General features: G+C 38.3%; 1 protein-coding gene across 11 annotated transcripts in view; it reads right to left on the minus strand.

Annotated features, from left to right (window-relative positions):
* TBC1D1 (TBC1 domain family member 1) overlaps nucleotides 1-18,912 on the minus strand; it is a 184,555-nt gene that overhangs the window by 39,100 nt on the left and 126,543 nt on the right. For all 11 annotated transcript variants that reach the window (XR_004645772.1, XM_034770846.1, XM_034770856.1 and 8 more), the window contains one exon: nucleotides 3,886-4,071. Coding sequence is in view for 10 of the 11 variants with exons in the window: in XM_034770846.1 (XP_034626737.1) it covers nucleotides 3,886-4,071 (186 nt within the window). In the remaining variant the exon portion in view is untranslated. The remainder of the gene's footprint in view (nucleotides 1-3,885; nucleotides 4,072-18,912) is intronic.

An 18,912-nucleotide genomic window follows, 5' to 3' on the forward strand; every position in this document is an offset into this window, starting at 1 on the left:
ATAGGGTATTATACATGTTGATCTTTCTGTAGGACAAGAATTAGGCACTCTCGGGCTAAACGAATTCAGACATATTGTGCTTACACGTCTATTGAAGTGTGATTTATCTACACGTTCTTGTTAGGACATGTCATAAGTTACACCCTGATGTTCCAACATCTTTTTTACTACAAATTGCTCTATGCTTAAACATTGAATTAAAAGAATTACAGCACCAATGGGCATTATAGTTATGTGTCAGCTTAGAAAGAAACTCTATATCTCTAAATAAATGCAAGTCCATTCAACAGAGGAGCCAACTTGTTCACATCTTCTTCAAGTCAAAAAGAATATCATATAAAAAAACAACAACAACCAGGAGGCCCCTGGTTTTCCTACCTGAAGATAATTTTAAAATAAGCACCGCAGTGGCAGCTTGCATTAGAGCTGATGGGCAAACTCACTGTTAGTCACTTTTTGTTTATCTTTTGCAATTAACAGTATTATCTGGTACTTGAACATTTGGAAGCATAATTTTACCTTGTTGTTCAACATACAGAATGCTCATGAAAGTCAATGGTAGTGGTATGCAAAGACTGAGGGTAGGATATACCCTTAGTAAGTGAGAACACCTGGACAGCAACAGTAAATATTTAAATGTGCAATAATGTATCAGGAGCTAAAGATGGTAAGTAATGAATATTATACTGCACATTTAATGTTAGCACTTTTACTGCTTAATTTATAGTAGTCAAAATGAACGCATTCTGTGCTTATTGAAACATTATTGCATATTAAAATATTTACTGTTCGTTCCCAAAGATGAAAACCCCAGAATATGTGGCTGCCAAGCCTGCTAAAGCATGTTCTCATCTGCTTTTCAAAACATGTGTCACGGGCTGGTTCCTTTATATAAGAGCAACTCAGAACACTTCTTGAGATGTATCTGCCTGCAAGGAAGAAGAAAAAGCAATTCCAAGATGCATGTGCTCCTGTTTCTTTGAAATTCATAGCACACACCCAAGACTTGTTTCTTTCATTTATTGACAAGTTTCAGACATACCTATTTTTAGTGTATTTGTGGTTGTTTAGTAATTAGTGTCTATTTTCTCTGGACAGAGAGGTGATCAACATCTGACTAAGCTTATTTTCGTACTTTTCATAGATATAAGTGTCACACAGTGATTTAACATGATACCCGTGGGTTTCATGTGGGTTTCACTTTGAAAGTGGAAGAGGCAAGAAATAAATCATCGGAGTATTTAAAAAAAAAAGAGGAAAAATATACTTTTTAATGTTAAGTCCCCTAAGAACAGAAAAAACCTTAGGTTCCCACATGTTCAGAAATTCCCACAGCAACTGCATAATACAGCTACCAGCTAAAGTTCCAACTGGAAGTTTTAGTAATCTCTGCCTGAGTTGAGCTTCCACATTACACAAAATCTTTCAGGACTGGCACGGACCTCTGCCTAAACCAACCTTCCCTGGGTTGGGCTAATCTTTCAAGACTAGACTCCCAGGCTAGGCTAGGTCTTTCAAGACTGGTGCAAATCTTTTGTGTTGGGCAGACCTTTGCCTGAGCCAGGCTTCCAAGCTAACTTCAGTTACAGGCTGACTTCAGAAATTGGAGCAGGAGTTTGCCTAAGCCAAGCTCCCAGGCTAGACTTGACACTTTCACAGTTGGGACAAGCTTTGTAGTTCCTTAACCCCACTCCCATTAAACTCCAATCCATCAGCAATCACTCAGTCAATGACCACTCCACCACAGCTATCTAGGACAACGGATAACATTGTTAAAAGTGACTCAGGTACGTAAGTCCCATTTTCAGAAGTGACTTGGGCTGATTTTTCAAGGGCACAAATTGCACTTAGGTGCCTAACTCCCACTGAAAGTCAATGGAAGTTAGGTGCTAAATATACCTTTGAAAAATCTGCCCCCAAGTCAAGACTGAAAATGGGACTTAGGCACTTTTGAAAATTTTACCCTAGGTCTCAATATTTTGACTTTGTAGTGAGACACCAAATTAAGTCAACCTGATTTTAATGTCAACAACCTGATCCTTAAAACAAGAAGGGCTAATAATGGAATGATGTAGATTCTTTCTAAAAAAGGTAAGGCAAGTACAGAAACACAAGTAGATGCTTAAGGAAATACAACACAGTGCACATCATATAGCTCAATCATCCATTCAGATTTCAAGGTACCACAGAAACCTGGACCCAGGTTTCACTGTCTCCCAAGAGCTTTAGCTCAGCTTTGAGAGAGGATTCCATTCAGGACTACTGCAGCTCCTACAACCCTAGGCCTCTTTCTATACATTTGTCCGCCTTGATAGACAACCCTTCCTCTCCACACATCTTACTCAGAGATTTATCTGAGGGTGGGGGGAAGGAGGGGTGTCCACCCTCACACACAATCTTGGTGCCAGGTGCTCCCTCCCTCAGAAGTCTTCAGAGGATTATCATGGCCACTCTCACCATTAGTGTCTTTGACAGGGCTAAGAGGTCCTCCTCCTTCAAATCCCAAATGGTCTTTGGACTCCCTCTCATCTCACCTCAAATCAGAGAGGCATGGCCAAGCCAACAAACAAAGTTTAATCTTGGGCTTTCTGTAAAATGGAGGACATGTAGAATAGGGAAAGAAATGAATAGGAAGGCCAGAAACCTCATCTATTTAAGTAACCATTAAAGACATTTTCAAAATACTTTAATTATGGTACCTCAGTCTATTTAAATTAAAGAAAATACACATTAAAAAGGGAGTCATAAGTGCTGGAGATGTGAGGGAATAGTGACCTTTCTGCATATATGGTGGGAATTCCCTAAGTTAACAGTGTTCTAGAGGATAAACAACAAATAAAAATTTCAAAATAACTAAAGTTAGGTTACCCACAGAACCAATAATGATTCTTTTAGGTTACAGTCCAAAGGAGGTTACTGACTCAGGGAAGGACCCACTGATAACACAATTACACTGCTAGCAGACAGATATAACATATCTCACTTTTGGAAAAGGACAGGCCCCCCCAACATTAGCATCATGGAGAAAAGTATAGGGAACCCTTTTAATGGAAAAATGACAGACCCCTTTGCATCAGGATCAAGTAGATGTTGCAGTCTTTTGGAATTTGTACAAGAGGTTGACTATACACAAATAGGTCTATGAAAAAGGTAACAAAACCAGGTTATGCATAAGATTTGTTAATATTTGTATGGAAATTTCATGTACATTAAAAATGACAAAATAAAAAGATTAAAAACAATTAAGCAGAAGGGAGAAACTCTACTAGGATGAAAAGCACTTAAGTATTACTACTCTATCTTCATTTCTAATACCTTATAACTGTTTTCTGATCTTCCTACACAAAACGCACAGCTAACATTATATTACACAGTTCCTATTATGTTACTAAGTGTCTACATAATGTGCGCATAATTGTCAGCACCATGCTGATCAGTATTTCACCCATAGATTAAAGTACAAGGCCAACTCCTTGAGGACTCTGTTTAACTCCCTGAACGGCTAATGGGATTTAGTGAATGACCAATATTTAAACAATCACCTGTGCATCAGAATATACTAAAGAGGCAGTTCAGAAGGACAGCACTGAGCTTCTTATCAGCACTTCCAGGCACCAGTCTAAAAATATCCAATGAAATGCCAACAATAAAGTGGCAATTAAGATAAAGTAAATAAGCCATAGGTAAAAGATTAAGAGTAAATGAAGGAAAGAAGGAAACACCATACATAAATAAAGAGGATTGGGAGAGCCAGTGCTAGATTGACTTATCTATATTGCTTCTAAAACATTTTGTTAAGACCTGATCCCATTCACTGCGAAAGCTTCAATACAAACCAAGAACACAATTTGTTCTCCATAGGATCTAATCAAAATTTTTACTAACCTTGCAACTTTTGATTTTCTTTTTCCATTCTGAGGAGCAGTATCTGTTGAAGAATGGCTTTCTGCCACAGTTCTCGAAGCTCCCGAGTTGTCCGTTTCCTGTCTTCTTTCACTGGCCCAAAGGGGCCATCTTCACAAACTGGTTCTAACGGGGACCTGGGTGGAAGATCTCCCAATTCAGAGTAATCTTTAAGAGACAGAAATGAGCATTACCCATTTAGGTTTCATAGTCAAATAAAAGGGCACTTTTTCAAAGGCCTGCTGCCACTTGTGCACATGTAAAAAATGTACTATGTATGCATCTAAACTTTGCAAGCGCAAACACTTGTGTGCACTTTAACCCATGCATAAGCAGTCTCAATAGTCTAAACACCTATCCAAGTGCAAGTGGAACCAATGGATTTTGCAGATGCAAGTGTTAATATTTGTGTGTGCAGGTGCTTAACTATTGGAAGTACTGATGTAGATATTAGAATTTCTGAACTGCACACAGAGCTATATTTGCTCTCGCATATGTACAGAATTTTGGACACTTGTGTCAAGAGAATGCCTTTTGTAAATCTCTCTTATGTTACCAGGATAGGGCTACATTATTTAAACAATGCATTTGTATTGGAAACCTAAAACTGGAAATTTCATGCTTAATTGGACATGCACTTGCATTGTGCCCATATCTATACCTTCTATCTATTCAGGCTCTCTTTCCTTAACATCAGATCAATTAAAAAGAAATCCTGGCAGGTACATTTTCACTTTCTTCATGACAAAAATTACTGTCTTAGGTTTGACTGAGATCTGTCATTAAAGCTCTGGCTTCTTTCCACTCCTTGAAGTTACTGTCTCTTACAGGGGAAGGTGGGGAGAGGCAAAGGGGTGAGAAATCCATGTCTTTAGGCCAGGTTGTTATCAAATGTGAATTTAAAGTCTCCACACTCTTAACCCATCTTTATTCTTTCTTCAGGTGTCTCTCTCTCATCCAGTTTGAACACCATCCAATCTAAACATGTTTAATCCAGGTGCTGATATTGGCCATTTGTATCAATGGGAGTTTTCAGACACTGACTTCAGAGGAAGCAAAACTGGAGAAATATGAGCCTGATTTCCACCTTATGAAATTTCAATTCCAGCATTTTATTACTGACAATATCTTTCTGTTCCCAGTATTTCCTGTCTGTTGGAAATAGCGCTGAATACCATTCTGCAGTGGTTAAGAACTATTTTATCTCATAGTCTGAATATTGTACTTATACCATATAATCCTGTTTCTTCAGTGAGCTCTATGTGAGCAGACCACAGGCAGCCCCAGTGACTCTGTGTAGGTGCAGGGTTCTAGCTACACACAGCTCATCTTTCTGATCCATTAGAAATTCTAATCGATACACCACAAATTTTCATGAGATCAGATGCACTAATTAATAGGCCAGACAGTTCAGGATGCTAGCTGTTTGTTTATTATTATTTGACATATTTTACATTTGTGCAAATAAAATATGGGACTCCATCCAGGCAAAATTATAAACAGCCCAGTATCAATTCCATAGACACCACGGATACAAAACACACTTCTCCCTCCCTCCCCTTTTAAAAATAGGCTTGGTAACATAAAAACATAAGAATGGCCCTACTGGATCAGACCGAAAGGTCCATCTAGCCCAGTATCCTGTCTTCCGACAGTGGCCAATGCCAGGTGCCCCAGAGGGAATGAACAAAACAGGTAATCATCAAGTGATCCATCCCCTATCACCCATTCCCAGCTTCTGGCAAACAGAGGCTAGGGACACCATTCCTGTCCATCCTGGCTAATGGCCATTGATGGACCTATCCTCCATGAATTTATCTAGTTCTTTTTTGAATCTTGTTCTAGCCTTGGCCTTCACAACATCCTCTGGCAAGGAGTTCCACAGGCTGACTGTACATTGTACATTTTCATCTTTCCTTCTCTTCCTCCCAGCTAATACTCCAGACTGAAATAAATTAATTTACCAAAGAACAGACATAGTACAAGCAGTAGATGGACCAGATTCTCTAATACCTCCCTGCCGGTGTCTCTCAACTCTGACCTAGAGGAATTTAACTTATAGGGTTGAAACTATAGTTCAGGCACATGCAGTCAGTCCTTGACCATTTGGCTGAGACCTCCAAGAAGGGAACTAAGGCAGAGATTTTTGGTGATGTGCAGAATTCTCCCTTAGAAACCTGACAATAACATAGGCCTCATAGAAGAATTATGTTTTCATGAGGTACCTGTTGGTGGAGTGAAGACATAGACCAGGTCAAGGAGAGGGATTCGAGCATAATCATTAGCTTTATCCTCAAATCTAGTTGTATGCTGCTCAAGTTAGTACTACCTGGAGGTGAAATGGGAAGCCCAAAGGTATACCACTTTCACAGCACCTTTATCTGGATACCTCAGGGCTGTTCTCTAATTTATACTGGCTTGTATCACCCTACGGCAGCACTTATGCCAGCAAAGGAGTGCTGTAGCACCTCCCCTACCCAACACACTCCCTACCCCAGAGGGAGTGGAGTTGGCAGAGAAATGGCTTTGCCAGGCAAAATTTCACCAGCTGCCAGTTTAGGGCAGCTTTCAGCTCTTTTGCACCACTGGAGTGACTCATAGGATCTGTAAGAGAGGCCAGAGACTGGCCCATTATTTCTCAAAACTATAAAGACATTAAAACCACATACTTATCCAATGGCCCGCTAACTAAAGCTTTATAAACAGGACACTTCAATTAATTACAGAAGCATATGCTAGCAACTGAAAGCTAGTATGTCTCAGAAATTTTAAAATAATCAAAATTAGTATATAAAAAAATAGCTAAACTAGGCTTGACATAGAAAACACACAAACCTTAACTGTATAAACACAGCACCAATACAGTTCATGATACAGTGGGATTAATACCAGTTCCCAATGTAAATATTCAGTAATGTAGTCACGAACCCCTACAACTAATGCAAACAGAACAACATTCAAGAAGTGTTTGTTCTAGCTTCTAGCTTTTCTGTCACGTCATAACCTTTACCTTTCACCAAATTTTTCACTTATGATTGTGTACTTAAGTACCTTTTGCAGTAAGTCAAGCATGCAGATAGCCCACTTAAAAAATTAATTACAGCAGAACTCTTAAATTAGTCACAGAAAAAAAATTCATGAGACTATAAGAGGAATTATTCTTTATTTTTACCGAAACATTGAACAATATTGTTCCTTACCAAAATAAGTACTTAAGCTTTTATTTTTTTTTTTTTTTTTTGGTAATTCCTGCGACAACATGAGTAATTAATTTAGTCTGTACACTATATATATACAGATTTAATTTCACCCATCCACTGATGTGTAGCCATTTTATATCGCTACACTGATGGACTCATTAGCCTTAGATGCATACAGTATCTAGAGGGAAAATAACTCATTTCCCCACCCAAGTTTCATGTCTCCCATGCATAGTTGTGGTTGAAAATATACATGTCTTTATCCCAAGTTCCAACTATAAGGCCATGGGACTTCTCCCTTCAGCCAAACAGAATGGCTGCACACCCTATCCCAAGGGAAGAGCCAGGTCAGTTTGAGGTTGCCTGGTTCCAGAACAGAGGTTGTCAAACACAAGGCAAAACTGATTGGACACACGCAAACCAGCCTTTCTAACTCTTCCATAATGTTAGAAGTAAATACACCCAGAGAATGTGATCAGAATTCCAATCTTCCTATTTTTCATCTGTACATCCTCCCCTCTCAGTGAAAATATGAGCATATTGATCTTCTTCAGTTTTAGGGAAAACCTATGACGGAGCATCTTTTAGTTCACTGCACGTGTTATTTAAACAATTTTAGCTCTTGTGAATTCTCCAATAAAAAACTTCATCATACCAACATGCATCAGTGTGGGATATTAACTAGTCAACATGACAGTTTTTGCTTCCAGTTCAGCCAATAATTTTAAACTGCAGGAAGGGAGAAAATTTTGTGTCATTTTTGCCTAAACTGATCCTGGTTATCTTCAGACAGGAAAACTTAAACCATGTCACTTAAGGCTATAAAAGAGGGATCCATAAAATGGAGATTATGGAAATTATAAAATAAATTATCATGGTGACCAACCCTACCTCTAATCCCACCAAGAATGTATCCTAGCTCAGTTTTCCCCTTACAATTGTCGGCTCCTCTTGTGTTTTTTTCTTATTATTGTTACCATTAAACAGACATCTTAGTCTTCTCAGACAGAGTTTAATACACTAATTTACCTTCTCTCCCTTGGGAAGCTGTATCAAAAAGGAAACAGACACTTGACAATTCAGCCCTTACCAGTATTCATGAACATACAACTGTATCAATGATGGCCATGCAGTACGGCTTCCAGAATCAGAACAGGAGTCAAAGGACTATTTAAAAAAAATTTGAACATTTCAATCTTTCTTACAAATGTTTTGAAGGAAGACAAAAAGGAGAGATAAAAGGGAGAATAATTCATTTGAAAGTAATTAGAAGTGCACATTCCAGTGAATCCAACTGTCATGTGCAAAAGGTTAAACAATGTGCAACTTTCAAGACCTATAAAAGGATAGCAAGTGCACTGCGGCACAACTTGAATATCTAAGCATACTATTAGTAGAAACTGAAGGAATCAGCTTTCCTGTTCACTTGCCAACCTTATAGGATTGTGTTGACCCTGCTTTGCATCTAACCCATATAACTTTAATGCACTGTGAATGAAAAATAGCCCTCCCTAGGAAAATTAGATATAAAACTCTAATGTAAATTCATAAAATGCTTTCCTGGTTCATATTTCCTGGCTGGAGACAATTTTTTAGTTCAGAAGGTGGAAACAGCTACTGTGGAGAGGCTGTTCTAGATCTGATTTTGACAAATAGGGTGGAACTGGCTGAGAATTTGAAAGTGGAAGGCAGGTTGGGTGAAAGTGATCATGAAATGGTAGAGTTCATGATTCTAAGGAACGGTAGGAGGGAGAACAGCAAAATAAAGACAATGGATTTCAAGAAGACAGACTTGAGCAGACTCAGGGAGTTGGTAGGTAAGATCCCATGGGAAGCTAGTCTAAGGGGAAAACAGTTCAAGAGAGTTGGCAGTTTTTTTAAGGGCACAAAAGCAAACTATCCCACTGTGTAAGAAAGATACCAAGTATGGCAAGAGACCACTCTGGCTTAATCAGGAAGTCTTCAGTGAGCTGAAACTCAAAAAAGAATCCTACAAAAAGTGGAAAATAAGTCAAATTACAAAGGATCAATATAAACAAACAACACAAGTATGTAGGGATAAAATTAGAAAGGCCAAGCCACAAAACTAGATTAAACTAGCTAGAAATATAAAGGGTAACAAGAAAACATTCAACAAATACAGTAGAAGCAAGAGGAAGACCAAGGATAGGGTAAAGGCCCTTACTCAATGAAGGGGGAAAAACAATAACGGAAAATGTGGAAATGGCAGAAGTATTGAATTACTTTTTTGTTTCAATTTTCACCAAAAAGGTTAGTAGCAATTGGATGGCTAACATAGGGAATGCCAGTGGAAATGAGGTAGGCTCAGAGACTAAATAGGGAAAGAACAAGTTAAAAATTACTTAGGCAAGTAAGATGTCTTCAAGTCAGCAGGGCCTGATGAAATACATCCTAGAATACTCAAGGAGTTGACTGAGGCAGTATCTGAGCCATTAGTGATTATCTCTAAAAAGTCATGGAAGACAGGAGAGATTCCAGAGGGCCTGAAAAGGGCAAACATAGTGCCCACCTATAAAAAGGGAAATAAGGACAACCCAGGGAATTACAGAGCAGTCAGCTTATCTTCAGTACCCGGAAATATAATGGAGCAAATAATTAAGCAATCAATTTGCAAACACCTAGAAGAAAATAAGTAATAAGTGATAAGTAACAGTCAGCATGGATTTCTCAAGAACAAATCATGTCAAACCAACCTAATAGCTTTCTTTGACAGGTAGCAAGCATTGTAGATAGAGAGGAAGCGGTAGATGTGATATATCTTGACTTTAGTAAGTCTTTTGATACTGTCTTGCATGACCTTCTCATAAACAAACTAGAGAAGTACAATCTAGATGGAACTACTATAAGGTGGGTGCATAACTGGTTCTCAGAGAGTAGTTATCAGTGGTTCACAGTCAAGCTGGAAGGACATAACGAGTGGGGTCCTGCAGAAATCAGTTCTGGGTCCGGTTTTGTTCAATATCTTCATCAATGATTAGATAACAGCATAGAGAGTACACGTATAAAGTTTGCGGACAATACCAAGCTGGGAGGAGTTGCAAGTGTTTTGGAGGATAGGATTAAAATTCAAAATGATCTGGACAAACTAGAGAAATGGTCTGAAGTAAATAGGATGAAATTCAAAAAGGACAAATGCAAAGTACACCACTTAGGACAAAACAATCAGTTGCACATATGTAAAATGGGAAATCACTGCATAGGAAGGAGTACTGCAGAAAGGGATCTAGGGGTCCTAGGGGATCACAAGCTAAATATAAATCAGCAGGGTAACAAACACTACTGCAAAAAAAGCAAACATCATTCTGGGATGTTTTAGCAGGAGTGTTATAAGCAAGACACGAGAAGTAATTCTTCCGCTCTACTCCTCACTGATTAGGCCTCAGCTGGAGTATTGTCTCCAGTTCTGGACACCATATTTCAAGAAAGATATGGACAAACTAGAGAAAGTCCAGAGAAGAGAAACAAAAATGATTAAAGATCTAGCAAACATGACCTATGAGGGAAGATTGAAAACATTAGGTTTGTTTAGTCTGGAGAACAGAAGACTGAGCGGGGACATGATAACAGTTTTCAAGTACATAAAAGGTTGTTACAAGGAGGAAGAAAAATTATTCTCCTTAACCTCTGAGGATAGGCCAAGAAGCAATGTGCTTAAATTGCAACAAGGGCGGTTTAGGTTGGACATTAGGAAAAACTTCCTAACTGTCAGAGAGTTTAAGCACTGGAATAAATTGCCTAAGGAGGTTATGGAATCTGTGTCATTGGGGATTTTTAAGAGCAGGTTGGACAAACACCTGTCAGGGATGGTCTAGATAATACTTAGTTCTGCCATGAATGTAGGGGACTGGACTAGATGACCTCTCAAGGTCCCTTCCGGTCCTATGATTCTATATTCTGAGGTAGGAACTTCAGCTTTATAATTATTGCATCTGGTCCAAAAACTGTATTTTGTTTTACATAAAAAAGAATATTTTTGTCTACATTTTCCATGGAATTTCTCTTAGTTCCACAGAAAATTTCCATTTTCAGTTTTTCAACAAAGGTGGACATTTTCATGAGAATTTCTAAGTTGCCCAAAACCGATTCATTTTTCATTAAAAAAAAAAAAAAAAAAAAAAAAAGTTTTGATTTCCCCCCCCCCCCCCACTAGCTCTCATAATCATACTTCTACAGAATATACATCACTAGCCTGTGATCGCCAATGACGCATACAGGGAGAGATTCATGGGCCTTCTGCCGGCCCTCTTCATTACTAATTGCCCTGCACAGGTGTGAGCTGGGGATGGCACTGAAGTGCAAAAGTACTCGTGCACTTCATACTTGTCATGGAAAGGATTTCTGTGCTAGTCACATATCCTACTGCCTGTGAAAGGACATGCTGGGAGCAGGCCAAATATCGGTGTTTACTCTTACCCAATAGACTACGCCCCCTGCACAATTGTCTGCCTATAGGCTGGAATGGAATCTGTGCAGCAGCTCCGCCCTCCTATATCCAGACCAATCCCTTGAGCTTGATGTGGGTGGAGTTAATTCATTATATGCATTAACAAGCTCCTGCCCTGAGAAGACTAAACAAACTTATGCACAAAGATGAGACACACAATACAATAGGCCACAAAATATTACAAAGAAGGCACTACAGTACAATATCATCACAGAGCACATGAGAAAAGTTTAAGGAAACTGGTGACTGAAAGTGATACAAATTAAGTCAAACAATATTTATCTGTTAGAGTAACAGAATTTGCAACCTATGCTACTGGACTTTATAAGCTTCAAGAGAAGAGACAAATAGAAAACATCGCTGGGACCTCACAGAGCTTCATACTTTCATAACAAGTAACTAAAATTTTGCCTTCAACCTTTTTTCAAAAGATAAAATGAGTTCCCTATACTAGTTTACAATGAGAACAGTTGTTGTATTCGCCAGTAGTTTCTTGGTCACACAATCTCATTTTTAAAATATGATTTTACCAAAAAGCCTATTTTAAAAAATTATCTCAGAAGCACATAGTTCAATTAACTTCAAATATACAGAATAAGATGTGTATCCAGTTAGAGACCACAACATTTTAGGTAGAAAAGAGGATTTTGTTGTTATTTGTTTTAAAGAATATTAGGGGGAGGAAATTTAACTTAGAATGTTAAGTGTTACACTGGTAAGCCTGTTACAGACTACAGAATTGCTACAAGGCTCTATAATCTGACGTTTTGATTCCTGCTCCTATCAAACTTGCCCTCTGGGGTGTCCATGAAAACAAAACCAGAAAAAAAGAATTGCTATCTTACAGCCATATCCCCGTGGACATGTGACCTTTTCAGAGTTTATAAACTAAGCAAGATATGCCTTGGTCTGAACTCGGAGAGGACAATTCCAAGGAGTTTTCCCTTTTGTGCACTAGAATATTCATACTTTCTCTTGCTGCACTTCTCCCACTTCAAAATAATTAATTTTTTTAAAATAGGAAATTCTTTGCAACCCCTCATTTTAAATTGCACAAAGAAGTGGATTTCACAATAACCTTAACTCTTCCCGAACATTTGCATGCATGTATTTCAACAGTTTATTTCATACATGATCACAATATGAGGCAATGCTGCATGCTATTCAGCTAGTAATACAAAATCAAAGAGGAACTGCATCTACTGCTATAATTGTAGATGTACAAGTACAGCATTTTGCATTATTTTACATACATGTCTGGAGTTTTTAAGTCTTCAACGAATGCTATAAAGCACATATAGCTAAAATAGTCAGAGTCCTTTTGCTTCCAGTAGAGTCAAAAACTGGAACCACATTAAGTAACAAATTCCTTTAGTCTCATACACTGTTCTAAGGGCGGAGGAGGAAGACAACTGAATAGCTAAATTAGGAGCTTTTGAAAAACTGTATATTTTAAGATAGATGTTTAAATATCAGCACTGGGAAATTGTTTTGGTTTTTTTTGTTTGTTTTTTTAGCCAAGAACTTGCTATATTCTGCCAAAGCAATACTATATTCTGCTTACAAATAACATAAGCAAATGAGGTGATTTAAGACTTCACAAATTAAAACCCAGGCATTTCAATGGGCACACCAGCTGTCAGATCCCAGTGGATTACAAGTGGCAAAGTCTACACCCATAATCCTGCCCAGCAGGTCAATGTGGGCACATGAAAGCTATCAACAAGTATGTGTCTGAAGGGAAGAAAACCGAAGAAGAGCTGTCTATAAGCTCAAAAGCTTCTCTGTGTCAGCAACAGAAGTTGGTCCAATAAAAGATATTACCTCGTCTACCTTGTCTCTCAAACTTTTTGTGAGAGTAGATATTTCAAACTCTAAACTCTTTTGTTCCAATGTCAGCTCTCAGCTTAACTATTCTGAGTTTCGAGACTAAAGCTATTTCAAAAAGATCTGTCTCCTTTGAAAAGACAATACACTACATGGGCTCCAAAAGAGGAGGTACATTCCAAAGTATGTTAATGAATTGGACCCATCAAATTTAAGGCACCAGGCAGAGGGTGTGTCTGCAGGAGGCCTGCTAACCCTCGACTCATGCCTGGAGCAACTAATTATCATAAGAGTGGGATCTAGAAAATAAACCTCTCTGATTAGCCTTCTGCGGAGTTGCAATATTTTCCACCGAGTTCAAAGCTGAACAAAACAGTTACATATACTTCATGTTCTCTAAATAAAGTATTATAATTAGGAAACGTAGAATGAAATGGGCCTTAGAAGTTTCTTCCCCATGGGCCCAGCTGTAGCACTGTAAGACCTGGTCTACACTAGAAAATTAGGTCACCATAACCATGTTGCTCAGAGTTGTGAAAAATCCATACCCTAGTTAAGCCGACCTAAGTCCCCACATAGACAGTGCTATGTGGATGGAAGAATTCTTCCATTGACCTAGCTACCGCTTCTTGGGGACTACCTATGCTGATAGGAGAATCGCTCCTGTCGGTGTAGGTAGCATCTAAACTGAAGCGCTGCAGTTGAGCAGATGTGCTGCTGTAGTATTTTAAGCATAGATATATCCCAAAACAGATTTTGAGTAAGACTAAGGTAGAGAAGAAATTTTCTTTGAGGAAGGTTTAATGGTAAATAATGCTACAAAACATAAGATGATAAGCCTTCTTATAGTTAAGTAATAGTAAAACCTCATTCTACATATTTAAACTAGGATTTCTAAATATTGTAACCCAAGAAACAAACTATAATAGTTCTCTCTGCAGGAAAACAAGGGTTGTTAAAACAGTGGTGGAAGAAAGTTTCAAGTAAATAATTCACTGACTCAAATTGTATACATTTTCTGAGTTATGTGCATCAAATAGAGAAATAAAATACAATCCATAAGTATTTGCCATTATGCACTGTTGCTAAATGAATTTATGAGTATTTTTACAAATAGTTGCTAATGTTTTATGTTTTTTTGCATAAATGATAAAACTGAAATAGTCTTTGTTTATCCACTTACCAAATAAACTGGCAAGCTTGGAGAACAGGATTCCCCCAAGACTTTTCTAGCACTATAAAGCTGAAGTATTTTTTAGGACCTGCTGTTCACCAATATGCTGTAATATTAATGCTATAATATAGTCTATTTCAAGCATGACTACAGTTTGCCAGAGGTGGAAACCGGATGAAAAGATTTTATTTCTAATATGCTTCTTTTTTTTGTATTTTTTGAAAAAATTGAAGTAATTCTTACACGCAGGGAGTCAGATATCCAAGTGCGATATAATTACTTTGGAAAAGTAGTCTCTTTGTTTCATCTGAAAGCCTTCTCTGAAATTCTGAGTACTGCTAAGCAGTACTGAATTTCTCATTCTCCGAAATTATGGTTCGATTCTTATATTATATCCTACTATAATGCCCATCCCAAAACAGATCATTACTCATTCTCGAATCTGAAACTGACAGAGCTGTCATAAAAACCTTATTAACCCTCCTATTACTAAAACACCACTCTCAGCTGCCAGCATGATACTTTCAGTACAAAAAATGGATTGTTTCCCCACCATTTATTCCAGGAGATTATATACACATCTATTTAAACCTGATATTTTATTTTTATGTTAATCTCTACTAAGAATTTTTGATGTAGTGTTTGAATATGTAGCCATTATGATAAATTCTGAAAAATTATGTACTAAATCAAGAATTGAAACCGGAAATAAAACTATGAAAATATACTGCAGCACCAGATTTAATCTTTTCAGCCATTTAAGAAAGAGGGCTAACTAACAAATTAATGCTCCCACACCTGCAATTAGATCCAGAGGAGCAGACCCTTGCACTTACAGTTTCTGAGCACAATCAATGAGGCTCCATACAAGTGCAAGAACAGCTTGTGTGAATCTGACTGCAAGTTGGGGCTCAGAGAAGCATAGCTTACAAATCCAGGAATTCTAAAAGTTTTTGAACATTTTCAAAGGATTGTTTGTGATTTTTCTTTTGAGGATATAGTCATTCCCTAGAAACAGCAAAAGATTAGAATTTAATGAAGAACCAGATTATTCTGCTCTCAGAAGAAATACTGTAGCAAGTCATAATGCACAAAAGGACTAAGATCAGAAGCTACATTTTCCACTGGGAACACAACACCAGAAAGACAGAGAAAACAAAACAGTAACATACAAATTTAATATGAATTCTCAACAGTTCTAGCATGAGAAACACCACCACCTAGTGTTCATACGATTACAGCTATTCACAGTAAATTTATTCAACTGTATTTTGCTCTCTTATTAAACAAAATAATATAATAATAATAATAATAAAACATTTGTTTTTGTATTAATTTGTTTTTTGAAACTGTTGTAACACTTTACAAAGACTGTGTCCACAAACTATGTCTTAGACTGTTTTTGGTGTGTGACTAGGGAATAGTCACATGGCAATGTTCCTTCCTGCTCAGACTGGATGACCAAAAAAGAAAGGATATTAAAGAGGGCTTCATGGACACATTTTTCACAAGACTCACACACCAGGACTGTTCTTGTGATTGTGAACAATAGTTCTTCTTACTTTATGTTAATTATTATTTACTATAGTTCTATTAGGTACTTAACAAGGCAGTATATCTAGCAGCAGCCAACAGAACATTCATTTTAACAAGTCTTTCACTGGGTCATTTGCTTGTACAAAACTACTCAAATAAGTGTCACTCCAATCTAGATCTGCCTATTTTTATTTTTTGATCTAGAGATGTAAAGCTTGAAAGGTTCCATGGTTTGTGACATTTACACCCACACCCAATTTATCCTATGAAGTTTAATAGAGAACTCAGTCTTTCCCATAATATTTTTTAAAACCACACATAGCTGGTACAAAAGCAAGTATAAAGTGCTCTATTCAGTTCTTCAGGCTGATTTAGAACTTCTATAGGAAGGACCTTTTACACACTATATGTTTAAGAGTAATTTTTATAGAAGATGGTTGGTTTCATCCTTTTGAAATTCTACTGACCTGATTCTCAGGTCTGGGCAAGCTTGTCTTTTCCACTACACCAGATTATGAGGCTGTTAAGGCAACTAGCTATTCCTAGAGTGCAGAAGCATTCCAGCTACTGTACCTTTCCGTTGGCCACATCCCATGAATGCATCCTATCAAATGCATTGTCACAGAACAGCTGCAATCAATTTACAGCCTGAAGCATGAAAGTTTATTACCCCATTATTGCATGAAAACTATCCTGGTAGGAATTGTGCAAAATATTATAAGAACATAAGAATGGCCACAGTGGGTTGGACCAATGGTCCATCAAGCCCAGCATCCTGTCTTCCGACAAGTGGCTGGCGCCAGATGCTTCAGAGGGAATGAACAGAACAGGGTAAATATCGAGTGATCCACCCCATCATCCAGTCCTAGCTTCTGGCAATCAGAGGTTTAGGGACACCCAGAGCATGGGGTTGCATCCCTGACCATCTTGGCTAATAGCCATTGATGGACCTATCCTCAAATGAACTTATCTAATTCTTTTTTAAACCCAGTTATACTTTTGGCCTTCACAACATCCCCTGGCAACAAGTTCCACAGTGCGTTGTGTGCTGTGTGAAGAAATACTTCCTTTTCTTTGTTTTAAATCAGCTGCCTATTCATTTCATTGGGTGACCCCTGGTTCTTGTATTATGTGAAGTGATAAATAACACTTCCTTATTCACTTTCTCCATATCACTCATGATTTTATAGACCTCTATCAGGTCCCTTTCTCATTTGTCTCTTTTCTAAACTGAGGAGTCCCAGGCTTTTTTAATCTCTCCTCATTTGGAAGCAGTTTAATACCCCTAATCATTTTTATTGCCCTTCCCTGTACTTTTTCCAATTCTAATATATCTTTTTTTAGAGATGGGGTGACCAGAACTGCACATAATATTCAAGATGGGGGTGTGCTATGCATTTATATAGTGGCATTATGATATTTTCTGTCTTATTAGCTATCCCTTTCCTAATGGTTCCTAACACTCTTAACTTTTTTGACTGCAGCTGCAGATTGAGCAGATGTTTTCAGAGAACTATCTACAAGGACTCCAAGATCTCTTTCTTGAGTGGTAAAAACTAATTTATACCCCTCGTTTTGTATTTAGAGTTGGGATTATGTTTTCCATTGTGCATTACTCTGCATTTATCAACACTGAATTTCATCTGTCATTTCGTTGCCCAGTCACTCAGTTTTGTGAGATCCCTTTGTAACTCTTCGCAGTCAGTGTTGGACTTAACTATCTTAAGTAATTTGTTACTGTCTGCAAACTTTGCCACCCGGCTGTTTATCCTTTTTTCCAGATGATTTATGAATATGTTGAACAGCATAGGAGCCAGTACAGATCCTTTGGGGACACCACTCTCTCCACTGTACCTCTCTCCACTGTAAAAACTATCCATTACTCCTAATCTTTATTCCTTATCTTGTACTCAATTACTGATTCATGAGGGGACCTTCCTTCCTATCCAATGACTGCTTTACTCCTGGGGAATTCTTCGCCAAAAATTAAAAATTCTGCATCAAAAAATTAAAAGTTTTGCATACAATATTGTAAAATTCTGCAAAATTTATTTGTCAAAATAATACTACATAATCACGCCAATTTCAATTATTTTGTTTATTTCAAAACTAGGGTGACCAGATGTCCCGATTTTTGGGTCTTTTTCTTATATTGGCTCCTATTACCCCCCACCCCGTCCTGATTTTACACATTTGCTGTCTGGTCACCCTATTTCAAAACACCTGTCAGCAAGTATGTCTCTAACAACACACACACACACACAAATTCCCTCAGGAGTAGAGTGTTAAACAAACACCTATGACCAACCCAGTTCCTGTTTCTCTGCACCCATCCCCATCCAAGAGCCCAGCTGGGAGGGGGGGGGGGAGCAGCCACCACCAACCCCTCCCCCAGAGTCCACCCACAGGGCCCCCCGCAGCCAATACACCCAAACCTCCTTCCCCCCAAGCCTAGCCGTGGGCCCCCACACCCAGCACAGACACCAGCTCCCCTCCCTCCCCAAATGCAGCTGCGGCTCCCCCAGCAAAGACATTAACCCACTCCCTCCCAGAACCCAGCTGCCCCCTAGTGGTGACAGCAGCACTGCAGTCTGTTTCTGTAGGGGAAAGGAAAGCAAAAACCATTAATTTCTGCAAAATTCTGCATTGCACAGTGGTGCAGAATTCCCCCAGGAGTACTGCTTACTTTACGTAAGAGCCTTTGGTGTTTGCCCTTTTCAAAGGCTTTCTGAAAATCCAAGTACACTGTATCAATTGGATCACTCTTGTCCATATGCTTGTTGACATCCTCAAAGAATTCTAGCAGA

The sequence above is a fragment of the Trachemys scripta genome, chromosome 5 (assembly GCF_013100865.1).
Source record: "Trachemys scripta elegans isolate TJP31775 chromosome 5, CAS_Tse_1.0, whole genome shotgun sequence".
NCBI lineage: Eukaryota > Metazoa > Chordata > Testudines > Emydidae > Trachemys > Trachemys scripta.